The following is a 13,815-nucleotide window of genomic DNA, read 5'->3' as shown; positions in this document are numbered from 1 at the left end:
TGCAAGGCTTTACTTTTAAGAGTTGAGCTTTTGAATGTTCAGAGGCCCATTTGTTTTCTTAGTAAACGTAACATAACTGAAAGTTAGTGTTATCGTTACTACAGTTATTTTGAAATGACAATGTATATTGGGTCGATGAGAAAACTTAACTAGAAAAATTATCAGTGTCGCGGATAATCTTCTTGGAAGGGAGAACAATTGCTGCCACGGGTTTATCCGGGTATCCACCGCCTTCATCGATGATCAGTCTCAGACCATCGATGTGAAGCTTCCCATGGTGCCCGCTAACAACAACAGTATGTTTATCATCCAGCTCCTGAAGAATGTTTCAGATTTTAAAAGAGAGAATTCAAAACTGAGTAACATCTTTAACAAAAAGTTTGGCTCATTCAGTGGCTTACCTGTGGGATGTCCCAAACGTTTTTCCGACCACTTAGATGTTGTATTTTTGAAATGCTCGTGTCTTTAGCTCTCAAGAGCTTTAGTTGTTCTTCTACATTATCACCTTTCTCTAAACCAGCATGGACGGCTATCAACTTACAATGCTTAAGCCCTTCCTCTGTTTCTATACATACATCGTCCTGTGGTAGAATCAACAAATAGACACATGAGTTCTAATACTATACACTTTTCCGACGAAACATGCTTATACCTTCTAAAATATACATGGCTCTAACTTTCAAATTGGTTGCAACAGATTGACTAATAAGTTCATAGTTCGAGTTCTTATGGTTTTATAACTATTCAACCATTGTTCCTACAAACATCACAGTATAAAATGGTAGGAGAAAAGAGCCCTCACCTCTTCATGGACCCATACCATATTGGTCAAGAACTTCTTGTGACTCTCAGGCACTGTTCATCAAATCTATCAAGACATAAAAACAAACAAGTTTCAAGATCAATACCAAAGAGATCCCAAAACAGTTCCAAAATACCATAAATTCACTAGCAGAAAGATGAAAAATCACGAAAACATGTTACTTCCAAACAGCCCTGGTTCCAAACCGAGAAAGATTCAATTTTCAGCCGACCAAATTGCTCAATATTGAAATGTAAAGAGATCTAATCATACCCTGACCACCAAATTCACAAATTACAACGATACTTGAAATGAAAACCACTAATTATAAATTATAACTAGCACCTCGACAAAGGTGTAACAGCGAATTCTAATATGTACAGATTCAATCACAGCTTGATCAAGCAAAAACTAATTATAAACTATGAAGAACCGTTGACCCAAAAAAAAAAAAAGAACTATGAAGGAACACATTGATAGAGAATTATACCAGAAGATCCATGAGGAACACCATAAGATTCAAAAGTCGATCCAGCATCATAAATCGATCCTTTATAAGGCATCCCTTTCACAGAATTGAACAGAGCCTTAATTTTACCAGCCCATCTCCGACCTTGGAGATGCATATCCTCGAACCCTTCACCTCTGTACCATCCTTCTCTCTCCTCGCTACCCTCGTACTCCTTCCACGTATCCTTCAAATCAGACCCATCTGAAGGACGAGGCAACAAACCCAGGAATCCAGAGAAGGCGAAGTCATGGTTCCCGGCGAGAAAGACGTGAGTTTGATCGGGATGTTTCTCCAGCAAAGAGATTAAAAAGTCGATGACTTTCCGGGTCTCGGGTCCACGATCGCAGTAGTCGCCGAGGAAGATGACAAGAGCTGTGTTGAAATCTGACGGGGCGATGGCTGATTGAAGGTTACGCCAGAGGTTACTGAGCTTCGATATGTATCCATGGATGTCTCCGACGCAGATCACCGTTGGTGGTTTTTGCGCCATCAGTCTCTGTTTCTTAATGATAATGTATTAGTGGGCTCTATGGGCCTGTGTCTCTTTATATATATGTTTCCAAATAATATCCATGTTCGATTTTTTCACACTGAAAATAATAGTAATATTTAATTATTAATAGCTGCTGTTGTTACCAAAAGAGTATTAATAATATTTAATATAAAAAGAGTATGGAGTTGTTAATAAATGAGATATTTTATTATGATGTCCAAATACAATATAATCGTAGTGTCTATTTAATGCATAACTTAGTTTTTGTTATCTTGTCTAGATTTTCTTGGTTTATGAAACTTACTTAAAACTCCAACTTGATCTCAGTTTTTAATCGTTGGGAAGACATGATGACGTAAATTTTTAACTCCATGAACATCTATACCTGGATTAGTTCCACAAAGAGAATCATCGCTCACATCATGTTTAATGTTAAAGAATACTTTGGTAACTTTGTATGAACGATGAAATAATATATTAAATTTTGCGGGAGATAATAAACGTGTATGGTTCGTCGTTTAGAGCATCTCCACTGGAGATACTCACAGCTTTGCTCAGTATTTTTAATTCGTATCTTCACTCTTCTCCAATGAGCTTCAAGTTTATATTTTTCTTCACCCGCTTTGCTCAATTGCCTTACTATTCTTAATAATTCATTACGGTTTTGGTATTGAATTAATGATTTTGACAAATTGATATGTTGATGAAACGTTTATGCTGTGAATGAATGTTGTTGCTTAGACCAATCTGTTAACTAATCGACGCTAATAACCTTTTTGCTGGCTTTGGTTCTTTAACAGTTTCATCGCATTTGAGCCTTGAAGACCAGAAAAAGGATCTTATCACATTGTTGCTTTGCCCTGCTTATCTGATTCTGTGGACAAGAGCTTTTCCGGAGGGTCCTTTTTGTGCTTATTATTCTCCATGGTAACTCTCACTCTCTATTTCTTGCTATGAATTGTGCTTGTTTGGTAACTTCTGAAAAGCCTTTTAAGGTGTGCCTGTACTGATTTGTCTTCATTGGTGCGCAGGCAAGTAATGAGAATCTACCACCCAATGTTATCAAGCAGCTTGCCAAGGAGCTGAAGAGTCTGGACGAATCCCCTCCTGATGGCATCAAGGTTGTGGTTAATGACGAGGATTTCTCACAAATATGTGCTGATATTGAAGGTTCTGAATCATGTAAATTTTTTTTTGTTAATTTTTTAATGTAATATATAAGTAATTGAAGAATTATTTTGTTATTTTGAATTATTTAATAATTTTAAAGATTTGATAAATAATAAAATTTAAAATTTGATAAATAAAGAAACCTTAATAAGAGTTCTCTAGTGTAAAGCTGATTTTGTTTAAATTCTTATTGGGTTGCTTTGATTATTTAAATATTAATTATATGATTAGTTTAATTTAAAGCAACTGGAGTGGAGATGGTCTTATGCGCTATTAGTCTCGTTTCTAGGATGGATAGAATCTGGGTTAGTTCCTTCCAACTTTTCCCCAATTCTTCTTTACCACTGGACTACAGCTGTGCGGATACGAGATGACAATATCTTGGTTTAATAAAAAAAAAAAAAAAAAAAAAATCTACTAATTTTTTGTCTTTAAAAAGTGCTAAGATTGATTCAATACTAAATAAATACACTTCAGATATTTTTCAATATAACATTTGTAGTTTTCTAATAAAATTTATCATAAGTCACAAGAATAATTCAATCGGTATATCTATCTCTTTCTTAAAGATTATTTGTAGGTATGATAATTTTGGATGAGCAAAAGTACAAAATAAGAAAACAACGAAAGAGCAAACCGAATGCTTAGAAAATATAAAGACATGAGATACTTAATTAGAAATATTATCGGTGTCACGTATAATCTTCTTAGAAGGACGAACAATTGCAGCCAAAGGTTTATTCGCGTATCCACCGCTTTCATCGATGATCAGTCTCAGGCCTTCGATGTGAAGTTTCCCGTGGTGGCCGCTAACAACAATAGTCTGTTTTTCATCCAGTTCTTGAAGAAAGTTCCAGAGAAAACAAAATCATTCAAAGAGATTTCTAAACTTAGGCAAATCTTAATTAATTAACACAATTTTGGTTCTTTCAATGTTTTTGTTTAAACCTGTGGGATGTCCCAAACGGTTTTCCGACCAGTTAGAGGTTGTATCCTTGAAATGCTTGTGTCTTTAGCTCTCAATAGTTTGAGCTGTTCTTCTACGTTTTTTCCTTGCTCTAAACCAGCATGTACGGCTATCAACTTACAATGCTTTAACCCTTCCTCTGTTTCTATACAAACATCATCCTGCAATAGTATCACCAAATGGAAACATATGAATATGATAACTACTATAGTCTACAACACATTTTCCTCCGTAATTAATTAAGCTTATACCCCGCTAAATCAGTCATCCTTTGTTTTATAGCCACTCAAGTTCTTTTCCTACAAACTTCACATGATGTAATGGTTAGAAGAAATAGCCCTTAATTAATTACCTCTTCATGGACCCATACCATATTGGTCAAGAACTTCTTGTGACTCTCCTGTACAGCATTCGTCAAATCTATCAAGTTAAAGAAAGGATTATATAAGAAAACAAGCAAGTTTTAAAACCAATGCAACGATCCCAAATAGTCTTTTTAAAACCAATGCAACTATCTCAAGAGATGACATGAAACTCCAAATCTAGAAAGCTTCAACCATTTAAAGTGTATTCACAGTTCGTGCCAAATAAAGTATAACGATACAGAGAAGAAGCAGAACACATCGGTGGAGAAATGTTACCAAAAGATCCATGAGGGACGCCATAGGATTCAAAAGTGGACGCAGCATCGTATATCGATCCATTGTACACCACCCCATACTCGCCATAATCGAATTGAACCCTAATATTCCCCGCCCATCTCCTACTTTGGAGATGCATATCCTCGAACCCTTGAACTTTATACCACCCTTCTCTCTCCTCGCTTCTTGCATACTCTTTCCACGTTTCCGCAATATCAGACCCATCTGAAGGACGAGGTAACAAACCCAAGAACCCAGCGAAAGCGAAGTCATGGTTACCGGCGAGAAAGACGTGGGTCTGCACGGGATGTTTCTCCGGCAGAGAGATCAAGAAGTCGATGACTTTTCGAGTCTCCGGTCCACGATCGCAATAGTCTCCGAGGAAGATGACGAGAGCTGAGCTGAAATCTGACTTGAGAGCCGATTGAAGATTACGCCAGAGGTCATTGAGCATTGAGATGTTTCCATGGATGTCTCCGACGCAGATCACAGTTCGTGGTTTTTGGGACATCATTAGTCTTGTTTCTTGTGATGCAATCAATTCTGTGGTCGACGACTAAACATTGACAACAAAAGTCAACTGTTTCGATGGTTCTGCTTTTCACATGTCATCTTGACCGTTTAAATATCCACGTGTAATAGATCCTACGGTCTACAGTCCTTTGACAGTTCGCTTTCCACGATCAATTTAATGATTTACTCAATGACTATTTTTTTTTTCATTAATAAAACGGACCATGGAAGATAGAGATATATAGTCAAAGTTGTCAATGATATCATATTCACGTTACTATTTCAGCATCATATCAAACTAGTTCGTTGAGCATTCGATTTTTTCACGTAAACACGTTTTTGACATTGTTGTTAATGTTTGTGTTTGTGGAGTTTTATCAACAAAACAAAAAAAAACGCGGATGATACATGTGATACATGCATAACTAACATAAAGTTTAACAAGATATATCATGCCATCTCTAGAAAGCTAACTACTATAAAATTTTATTCTTAATCATTATAACCTCAAATTTTTTATTATTCAGTCATAGTGGTTCAAAAAGCTAATATGTTTTTGGTGCTATAAAGCATATTTTTTTATATTTGTGGGTGGTGGCTACTTGCATTATTTAGCTTCAACTAGCGTAGTGCAAAGTGCAAACACCAGAAAGAGTCAAAGAACATTATTAACATCGGTTTAGTCGAGACATGTCTGGTTCATAGCATAAGCAAGGACATCATATTTTTATATGTCAAATTTTTTAGGCTAAGAAAATAATTGTTTTTATTAAGGAAAAAACGCATAGAAAGGAGCATAAATTTTAATTTCTGACTGGGGCATCTGAAAACGTTGGAGCTCCCTGAATCATGATCCTAGCTTATATAATTCACCTCCTTAATTCATTAACATCTCTTACGTTTTCCGGTTTATGATCATTAAAGATATTTATGTATAACATGACATAATTGAATGTGACGTATAGGTATATACGGCCAGAAATATTCGTGATTATGAATTCTTAATTACGTACATCTTCTTCTTAATTAATTATCTACGCACGCAATTCCATTCATTGCTAAATGATAAGCTCTTTTTACGGGACTCTTCACCAAACGCTACTTAATTGCTTACAAATTTATTACTCCATGTATACATCATCTCTTGACGAGATTCTCTTCCCCTTTCTGGTATTGTTCTTAATCACAAATATAACCTCTTCAATAATTAAAACCCAATTCTTTCCCCTTATTCCTTCCTGAATCAAACAAGTGAGGTGGCATATATAAGTATAATGGTATATTTGAAATTGTTCCTTTTACTTCATGTAATTTGTCCTCTCTTTCTATTCACGTAATCCATCCCACGGTAGCTAGCTATCTCTCTATATATAATAATAATAATCACACAAGAAACACAATCGATCATAAACAAGAGAGAGAGGGAGAGATGGGAAACGTGAGATGGCTTCTCAACTTTCTCAACCATGCCAACAAGCAAGAAAGTGTTGAGAATCCTGACAAAAACGGTGTCGTAAAGGCCTCAAACAGTGGATTTAAGATGCCGTTGCATTACCCAAGGTACAAGAAGGAGGACTACGAGGAGATGGAAGAGTGGAGATTGGATTTGCTTCTTTCAGACTACGGACTTCTTGCCTTCCATGACAATACTCTCAATGAGAAGCGAGCTTTTGCAATCGGAGCTTTTCTGTGGCCTCATCACCCGTAATTTCCATCTCCTTCATCTATCTTCTTTATAGAGGTACGAGAGCCGAAGAGATGAAAGAAACCGTGATATCATTTTACCCAAAATATATGTCACGAGAAGATCTAAATATGTAGCCTTAGTTTTCATTTGGTCACTTTATGTTGTCTATATAAGTTTAGCTTTGGATTTTGCATATATGAATATTCAGTTCAAGAAAATGTAGTTTTACAGCTTGTCATGGTATCAAAGCCTTCAGTCCAAATCTTCCCCAAATGAGATTGAGTCCAATTCATTATATTTCCTTACCTTGTGTTGCTATTATTGTACCAAAGAAAGAACAAAAAGAAAGGTGAAGATCCATTAATGTCATTATATAACATGATTCCTTGCATCCCCCACCCCTAATTTATGCCACGATGGTTGTCCGTGATTGGACTTCTTCAAAAGCATAAATTGCGAAAGCAAATTCTAACAGCAACATCTATATGTAATAATCATAGTAAACATTTCAAAGTTGATTTGTTAGGATGTGGCTAATCACTGTATCATTGAGATTTGCGCTAAATACTAGTACTATTAATTTTCATCGAGATTTGAGCTAATAACGCCAACGGAATCGAGATTTGAATTAATAACGCCAATGAAATTGAGATTTGAGCTAATAACTCCAAGTGTCTGGCACTCTGAAAATATATGATTAACTAAATAATTATTTAATTTATCAATCTACCCACCATATAGTATACACGTTTATATAACAAATCTTTTGATTTTTTGGAGTAAAATAAATTAAACGGAGTTCGTCGTTATAGGAGAGGGCAGACAATTCCAACGTGATATATACGTTTTTTTCATGTGAGTTCGTCAGTAGGTCATTTTCTCGGATTATAATAGCTAATTTAGGAACGTTAAAGGTATGGATGATATTATTATAGTCTTTCCAATATGATTATTCTATTATCCACTAATACATAAGAATGATATCCAATTGATCAATATGCCTTAAACAAATCGGGTCAAGTCCAATTCAGACACCTACACTCGATAGCCTTATCGTCACTCCACTATATATAAAACTAAAGTCACTTTCCTCTTAACATACCATAAAGAAACTGAGAAAGAAGTTTTGATTCATCAATGGCGGAAGAGAAGAGCTACAAGTACGTGATCATTGGAGGTGGTGTAGCCGCCGTAAGTAAATTGCTTTGCTCCATTTTTCACATCTTTTTTTCGTTAACAAGATATATCTTATCGAATTTAAATCCGATAGTGACACAATACAACACAAATACAAATTAGTATATATAGGTTATATATCTTTGTGTACTAACGTTTTTAATTTTATCAACTCGATAGCATTGTAGTTTATTGATGATTAGACCATTTTTTATCGACGAATCATCGCTTATTTCGCGGTTGTGCTTTGCTTTGGAATTTCTCTCTCTAGATCTCTTGGATTCTGCTCTCACCTTTTTTTTTTTTTTTTTAATTTTTTTAATAACTAAGAAGTTTTGGATCTAGGTTCTCACTTTTACATAAAGTCCACTGTTTATGCTTTGATTTGACTTTTTTTTTGGCTTTTGTTTTGGCATTTCCGAATCACAGGGTTACGCGGCGAGAGAGTTTACGAAGCAGGGCCTGAACCCTGGTGAACTAGCAATCATTTCCAAGGAACCAGTACGTTTTCAGACACCTATTTTAGACTCCTGAACCCTGGTGTCTCCTAGAAATAAGGCCATAACCATGTTTTGTTTGGTGTGTTTGTCAATAGGTGTCTCCTTTTGAGCGTCCTGAACTAACCAAAGTATATATTGACCTCTCAGGTAAACCTTTTTAACTATATAACATCTCTGTCAATAGATTTAACTTTTATTTGCTTACAAGATTTTGGTTTAACTTGGATCACCATTACAGTCAATCCGACCCTTGCGAGTGTCTATTGCTGTGCTGGAACTGGTGAAGAGAAGCAGTACCCTCATTGGTACAAACAAAAAGGTAATGTTTTGGTTTCCGTCTTCTCCAAGAAATCTCGGTAATTTTCCACTCGCAATGTTTTTGGTGATTCTGAGATAATTTTTCATTTACAGGGATTGATCTAATTGTGAGCACAGAGATAGTCAAAGCAGATCTTGCTTCCAAGACACTTGTTAGTGATGATGGAACAATTTACAAGTACCAAACTTTGCTCATTGCAACCGGTTCTACTGTGAGCACAATACTTAACCTTCTCTCTCTCTCTCTTTGTTACGTTTTAAGTTCCTCTTGCGACTGATCTCAATATATTTTGCAGTACGTCAAACTGTCAGAACTTGGGATCCCAGAAGCAGATGTTAAGAATATATTCTACCTAAGAGAAATCGATGACAATGATGAGCTTTCGTTAGCTATGGAACTATATGTGCAAAACGGACAGGCCGTGGTTATTGGCGGCGGTTTCTTAGGTCTTGAGATGAGTTCTTCTCTAAAGGCTAATAACCATGAAGTGACCATTGTTTTTCCAGAACCTTGGATTCGTAAGTTTTATGCTTAACAAAAAATAAAATTAGCTAAATAATTTTACATTGGATATATATTAGTAGGTTCATTTCAAGATACTAGGAGTTATCAGTTTTGCAAAAGAAGTTTTCATTAACATAGATATTTTCCTCTGTTTGATCGTTGCATAGTGAACCGGTTTTTCACCCCGGAGATGTCTGCATTCTATGAGGCTTACTTAACCAACAAGGGAATCAAAATCATCAAGGGAACCGCTGTCACCGGATTTAACACCAACTCAGATGGAGTGGTCACGGAGGTCATACTAGAGGGTGGAAGAACCCTAGAAGCTAACATTGTGGTCGCCAGTGTCGGTGGTAAACCGGTCACCTCACTCTTCAAAGGCCAACTTGAAGAGGAGAAGGGTGGAATTAAGGTTTGTGATTAAAAAAAAAAAGAAAACAGAGCTCTTGTCAATTACCATTATTAGTAGTGAGTGATTAATGATTATTCGTTATTATTGTAGACTGATGGGTTCTTCAAAACAAGCCTACCTGACGTATACGCACTTGGAGATGTAGCCACATTCCCCATGAAAATGTATGGCGAGATGAGGCGTGTTGAACACGCCGACAATGCTCGCAAATCTGCTGGACAAGCAGTCAAAGTAAGAGCCTTACCAGCTTGATTCTTTAATCGAATATATATACCGATCGATCGAACTCTTTTGACCTAATGATGCGTATCTCTATGGTTCTTGAAGGCAATCAAAGCAGCTGAGGAAGGGAAAACTGTTCCAGATTACGATTATCTTCCCTATTTCTACTCTCGGTTTTTCGACCTCTCGTGGGAATTCTATGGGGACAACGTTGGAGAATCTGTAATCTTTGGAGATACTGACCCCAAAACTCCAAAGCCTAAGTTTGGGACGTATTGGGTTAAAGATGGGAAAGTAGTTGGAGTGTTTCTCGAAGGAGGAACTAAAGAGGAATACAAGGCTATTGCTAAAGTGGCACGAGGACAACCTTCCGTTGAGAGTCTTGACGTGTTAGCCGAGGAAGGTCTTTCTTTCGCCACCAAGTTTTAACAGCACCACTCTTTGTCTCTTTGAGACTTTGGGTCTTAGCTTGTTTGGTTTAAGTCAGATTGATGTAACAATCTCTCCTTTATCCTTTGATTTCATATCGAGTCCCTTTTTTATATTTGGGTTAATATAATTATGTATTTTATTTGGTTTGATCGAATCATTGGATTTTAAGTTCTTACAATATTCGAAATATGATAGATATTCAGCTTTGGATGCACGTGAACACATGACATTTGTCATATGCATTTAATTAAACTGTAACAACTTTTTTTTTAATGTCCAACAAAACTTAAATTGATATAATTTTATGAGAATCAAATATCAAAATATAAACCTGATTTAGAAGGTTTTTTTTTAATAGGCAAAGTACACTCATAACTCAATTTAAATTAATTAATTAATTAATGATAACACGTACCAAATCACACCCTTCGCTAAAACTCTTATTTTAACAACAGAATCGTGCTTCTCACTATCCCAAAAACCTCCCGGTATATCACTCTCCTAGGGTTTATCTGACCCGACCTGAAACTTAATTAGATCTGCTTCGATCCCTATGATTCTCATTGGAGTAGCTGCAGAAGGAAAATAAATTGAATCTTTGCTCGTTTTGATAATCAAATTATTATTTTATTATTTTCTTGTGTGTAGGAGAAATAAAAAATTGGAACTTTGTGTTTGTTTACAACATGGAACATGTGAGATTTGTCGATCTCTATAGAGAGCTGATAAAAAAAATTGGGACTTGGTGTTGTTTTCTATGTTGCATCGAATCTAAATCCACTGACAAAATCCTTTTCTCTAAGTATTTTAAGCTTCTCTAGTCTCAAGTTATCAATTTAAGACCAGCTTGTGATTGAAAAAGATCAATAGAAGCTTTTTAATATTCTTATAACCAATTGCTTTTATCCATGACTTCAACGATCCTTATAATATGCACCATATAACCAGCGAGCGCTTGACTTGAAAACTCTCTTCGCTACAAAGACAAGACGAGACAAATGTTATAAACACAATTTAATGAAGGAAGACATAGAAACACCAATGATGGAAAATATTTTAATTTAAGTCTTACTCTTAAATCCAAACTTCCTNAAGTGGAGGGCTTGGTCTCATTGTTAAGCCTGGCGACGGCTTTATGCAACAAATAGTTGTGAAGATTCGTTGATATGTTATCTGTGGCGTTGCAACGTTGGAATGAGGTAAAGACGGTGATGCTAGGGAGGCATCCGAGTGGCTGCATTGAAGTAATCGCTATCTTCTTCACTCCTAACTTGTGGATGCGTCTCGCGTTTACCTCAATTTGACCAACGACTTGCTGCATGAATGCCGGTAACTCCTACAAGAACAATTTGGCTTTACTTTTGCATGTCATGCATATTTACGTTTACAATTTCTAACAAAATTTAAAGTATTATATTATTTTATTTTTTTTGTTTTAATTAATGTTTTCATATTGAAAAATGGGATCCTAGTTAAGTGCGGACCGAAATATATATGGTGTTTACTTACGGTCAGTGGGCGTTTTAGGGCCATGAAAGTGGCATAGTCGTTGCCGGCGACGCTGACGAGAGCGAGGGAAGATGGGAGATGGGAGGGAGAGTAGATATTGCCGGCGGTAAGGATGCGTTCAAAATAATCAATCTGAGTTGTCATGTTTGGCAATGGATTATCTTTAGTCTTAAACACTCCTGTTCCTCCGTATGCATAATTCATCCCGTACAATAGCCGTTCCTTTCCTGCGTAATCCTTCCACGTGTATGGGATCGGTGACTTAATCCCCAAGTATCTTGCTGCACACAACGGATGAAAAGATTGGTGTAAAAATTAAATCAAAAACGTTATAGTTGTCCAAAAATTAACACATCGTAAATGCAAATAATGTGTAGAATTTTTAAAAAAGCGAAAAATAAAAATACGTGTATACTGCACATGGTAATTTTACTGATCATGAATTCAAACAAAATGTGCAGTTTCTTGTCTTTTTTATTTTTACAAAGAGATTGAATACTGCACATGGTAATTTTACTAATCTAATACAAAACCATACCCAATAAATGTTGAATAAATTTTCTAGTGTATGTACTGAACTTATATATTTCCACGTCAGCATTATGGTAGCTAGTAACAACATACTCATACTTTTTCCTTTTTTGATACGTTAGGATATTAATCTACCTACGTAACCTAAAACAGTATGGCCGGAGCCCATACGTTAGGATGTTAGTGTTGGTGTTGAATTTTGGTGGCCGAACCACATCATCCATATCCTCATTTATTGTGAACAAAAAAAAAAAGTGTGTGAGAGAGAGTCAGAGAGAACCTAGAAAATCGGTGGCGACACGGCCATCCGAGAAACGACCGGAGGGTTTTTGTGGGAAAGTGATGCCGTAAGGAATTTTCCAAGAATCGGAGAGAGACTTCCTTATGTTTCCTGTATCTGCATAGGAATCTCCGAACACGAACAGCCTGTTCGGTCTCAAGCTCTTTGAGTTACTATGTTGAAGATGATCCGATTCAGCACCTTCAAAACATTAATCATTAGTAATGGGTTTCAGAGAATCCATTTATGTGATTAATTAAGAGCTATATATTTAGATGAATATGCTCTATAATTACCTGAGAAGAAACATAAGAATGAGAACAGAAAGAGAGAGATAAACAGATTTAGAGACTCCATTGTTGTTGGTGTATGAGGTATCAGATTCAAACCAAGAAGAGGCTTTTTGTGTGTGTGCATGTGTGTGTGTGTGTGTTTGTTTGATGTGTTAAAGTAAGCAAAGTGGAGCGAAAAGAGGAGGAAGAAAAGTATACATGTGGTGAGGATACGTTTGAGGAGAGGCCTTTTGTGAACTTTTTTATTTTTATCACTTACACATTGTCTTTGGCTTTGTAGTGACAATTACCAAAAGAGAGAATTAAAAAGAAGGTTAATAATTAACAACAATGATTTGGTCAACTGAAGAAGGTTCATAATCATAATGCTACCGGCAAAAGGTTTCACATATTTTTGTGAAAAACCAATATTCCCTTTTTCTCGTAAAAATTGATGTTTTGAGATATTTTTTTGTCACACAAAGATTGATGTTTTGTAAATTTCAAGAAGTAATCATTCAAAATATTTAAAATTTTGAATTGTTATTGGTTTAAAATTAAATAATATTTCTTTAGTCAAAGAAAAAATATATTTAAACTCAATAATCATTATTTTCTTAAATGTGTAAAAACTTCTAAACATCAATTTTATGAGACAGAGGGTATAAACATTTCATGCTTTATTTTTTGTATAATATAAAACTCATACGGTAAACGAATTGAAATAAAATTAGTTTTTTAATCAAGAAATGATTGAGACCATAATACTAATTGGAGCGCACGTCTAGACGTAGTGCCCTTCCACACATTACACATATATAACATAATTTCCTCCCTTAACCAAAAGGTCTCAATTTATATATTATATATATGA

General features: G+C 35.7%; 5 protein-coding genes across 5 annotated transcripts; 2 read left to right on the top strand and 3 right to left on the bottom strand.

Annotated features, from left to right (window-relative positions):
* On the bottom strand, window positions 9–1,830 carry LOC104758071. Its single transcript, XM_010480907.2, has 4 exons — window positions 1,275–1,830; window positions 803–855; window positions 402–581; window positions 9–316 (listed from the first exon to the last, which is right to left on the bottom strand). The coding sequence occupies exons 1-4, from the start codon at window positions 1,801–1,803 to the stop codon at window positions 146–148; spliced, it is 933 nt and encodes a 310-aa protein (XP_010479209.1). The 5' UTR covers window positions 1,804–1,830; the 3' UTR covers window positions 9–145.
* LOC104758152 lies at window positions 3,503–5,154 on the bottom strand. Its single transcript, XM_010481008.2, has 4 exons — window positions 4,585–5,154; window positions 4,296–4,363; window positions 3,924–4,104; window positions 3,503–3,816 (listed from the first exon to the last, which is right to left on the bottom strand). The coding sequence occupies exons 1-4, from the start codon at window positions 5,096–5,098 to the stop codon at window positions 3,647–3,649; spliced, it is 933 nt and encodes a 310-aa protein (XP_010479310.1). The 5' UTR covers window positions 5,099–5,154; the 3' UTR covers window positions 3,503–3,646.
* On the top strand, window positions 6,483–7,085 carry LOC109132950. Its single transcript, XM_019245429.1, has one exon. The coding sequence runs from the start codon at window positions 6,527–6,529 to the stop codon at window positions 6,803–6,805; it is 279 nt and encodes a 92-aa protein (XP_019100974.1). The 5' UTR covers window positions 6,483–6,526; the 3' UTR covers window positions 6,806–7,085.
* LOC104757987 (monodehydroascorbate reductase 3) lies at window positions 7,828–10,563 on the top strand. Its single transcript, XM_010480811.2, has 9 exons — window positions 7,828–7,975; window positions 8,390–8,461; window positions 8,556–8,607; window positions 8,699–8,779; window positions 8,872–8,990; window positions 9,075–9,297; window positions 9,451–9,695; window positions 9,786–9,926; window positions 10,023–10,563. The coding sequence occupies exons 1-9, from the start codon at window positions 7,922–7,924 to the stop codon at window positions 10,344–10,346; spliced, it is 1,311 nt and encodes a 436-aa protein (XP_010479113.1). The 5' UTR covers window positions 7,828–7,921; the 3' UTR covers window positions 10,347–10,563.
* Window positions 11,236–13,170, bottom strand: LOC104757904 (GDSL esterase/lipase At3g09930-like). Its single transcript, XM_010480720.2, has 5 exons — window positions 12,966–13,170; window positions 12,670–12,870; window positions 11,859–12,139; window positions 11,422–11,685; window positions 11,236–11,325 (listed from the first exon to the last, which is right to left on the bottom strand). Exons 1-5 carry the CDS (start codon window positions 13,084–13,086, stop codon window positions 11,236–11,238), a joined length of 957 nt encoding a protein of 318 aa, XP_010479022.2. The 5' UTR covers window positions 13,087–13,170.

Source organism: Camelina sativa, chromosome 1 (assembly GCF_000633955.1).
Source record: "Camelina sativa cultivar DH55 chromosome 1, Cs, whole genome shotgun sequence".
Taxonomy (NCBI): Eukaryota; Viridiplantae; Streptophyta; class Magnoliopsida; order Brassicales; family Brassicaceae; genus Camelina; species Camelina sativa.
This window is presented reverse-complemented; position numbering and strand designations above follow the sequence as displayed.

Excerpts from the sequence above, each read along its gene's own strand:
- LOC104758071 (XM_010480907.2), bottom strand. The coding sequence starts at position 1,803 with ATGGCGCAAAAACCACCAACGGTGATCTGCGTCGGAGACATCCATGGA. Across the intron at positions 582-802 it reads TGGTATGGGTCCATGAAGAG|GACGATGTATGTATAGAAAC; the intron begins GTGAGGGCTCTT and ends ATTCTACCACAG. Across the intron at positions 317-401 it reads ACGTTTGGGACATCCCACAG|GAGCTGGATGATAAACATAC; the intron begins GTAAGCCACTGA and ends AACATTCTTCAG.
- LOC104758152 (XM_010481008.2), bottom strand. The coding sequence starts at position 5,098 with ATGATGTCCCAAAAACCACGAACTGTGATCTGCGTCGGAGACATCCAT. Across the intron at positions 4,364-4,584 it reads CGTCCCTCATGGATCTTTTG|ATTTGACGAATGCTGTACAG; the intron begins GTAACATTTCTC and ends TTAACTTGATAG. Across the intron at positions 3,817-3,923 it reads CGTTTGGGACATCCCACAGG|AACTGGATGAAAAACAGACT; the intron begins TTTAAACAAAAA and ends ACTTTCTTCAAG.
- LOC109132950 (XM_019245429.1), top strand. The coding sequence starts at position 6,527 with ATGGGAAACGTGAGATGGCTTCTCAACTTTCTCAACCATGCCAACAAG.
- LOC104757987 (XM_010480811.2), top strand. The coding sequence starts at position 7,922 with ATGGCGGAAGAGAAGAGCTACAAGTACGTGATCATTGGAGGTGGTGTA. Across the intron at positions 8,780-8,871 it reads TCATTGGTACAAACAAAAAG|GGATTGATCTAATTGTGAGC; the intron begins GTAATGTTTTGG and ends TTTCATTTACAG. Across the intron at positions 9,696-9,785 it reads AGGAGAAGGGTGGAATTAAG|ACTGATGGGTTCTTCAAAAC; the intron begins GTTTGTGATTAA and ends TTATTATTGTAG.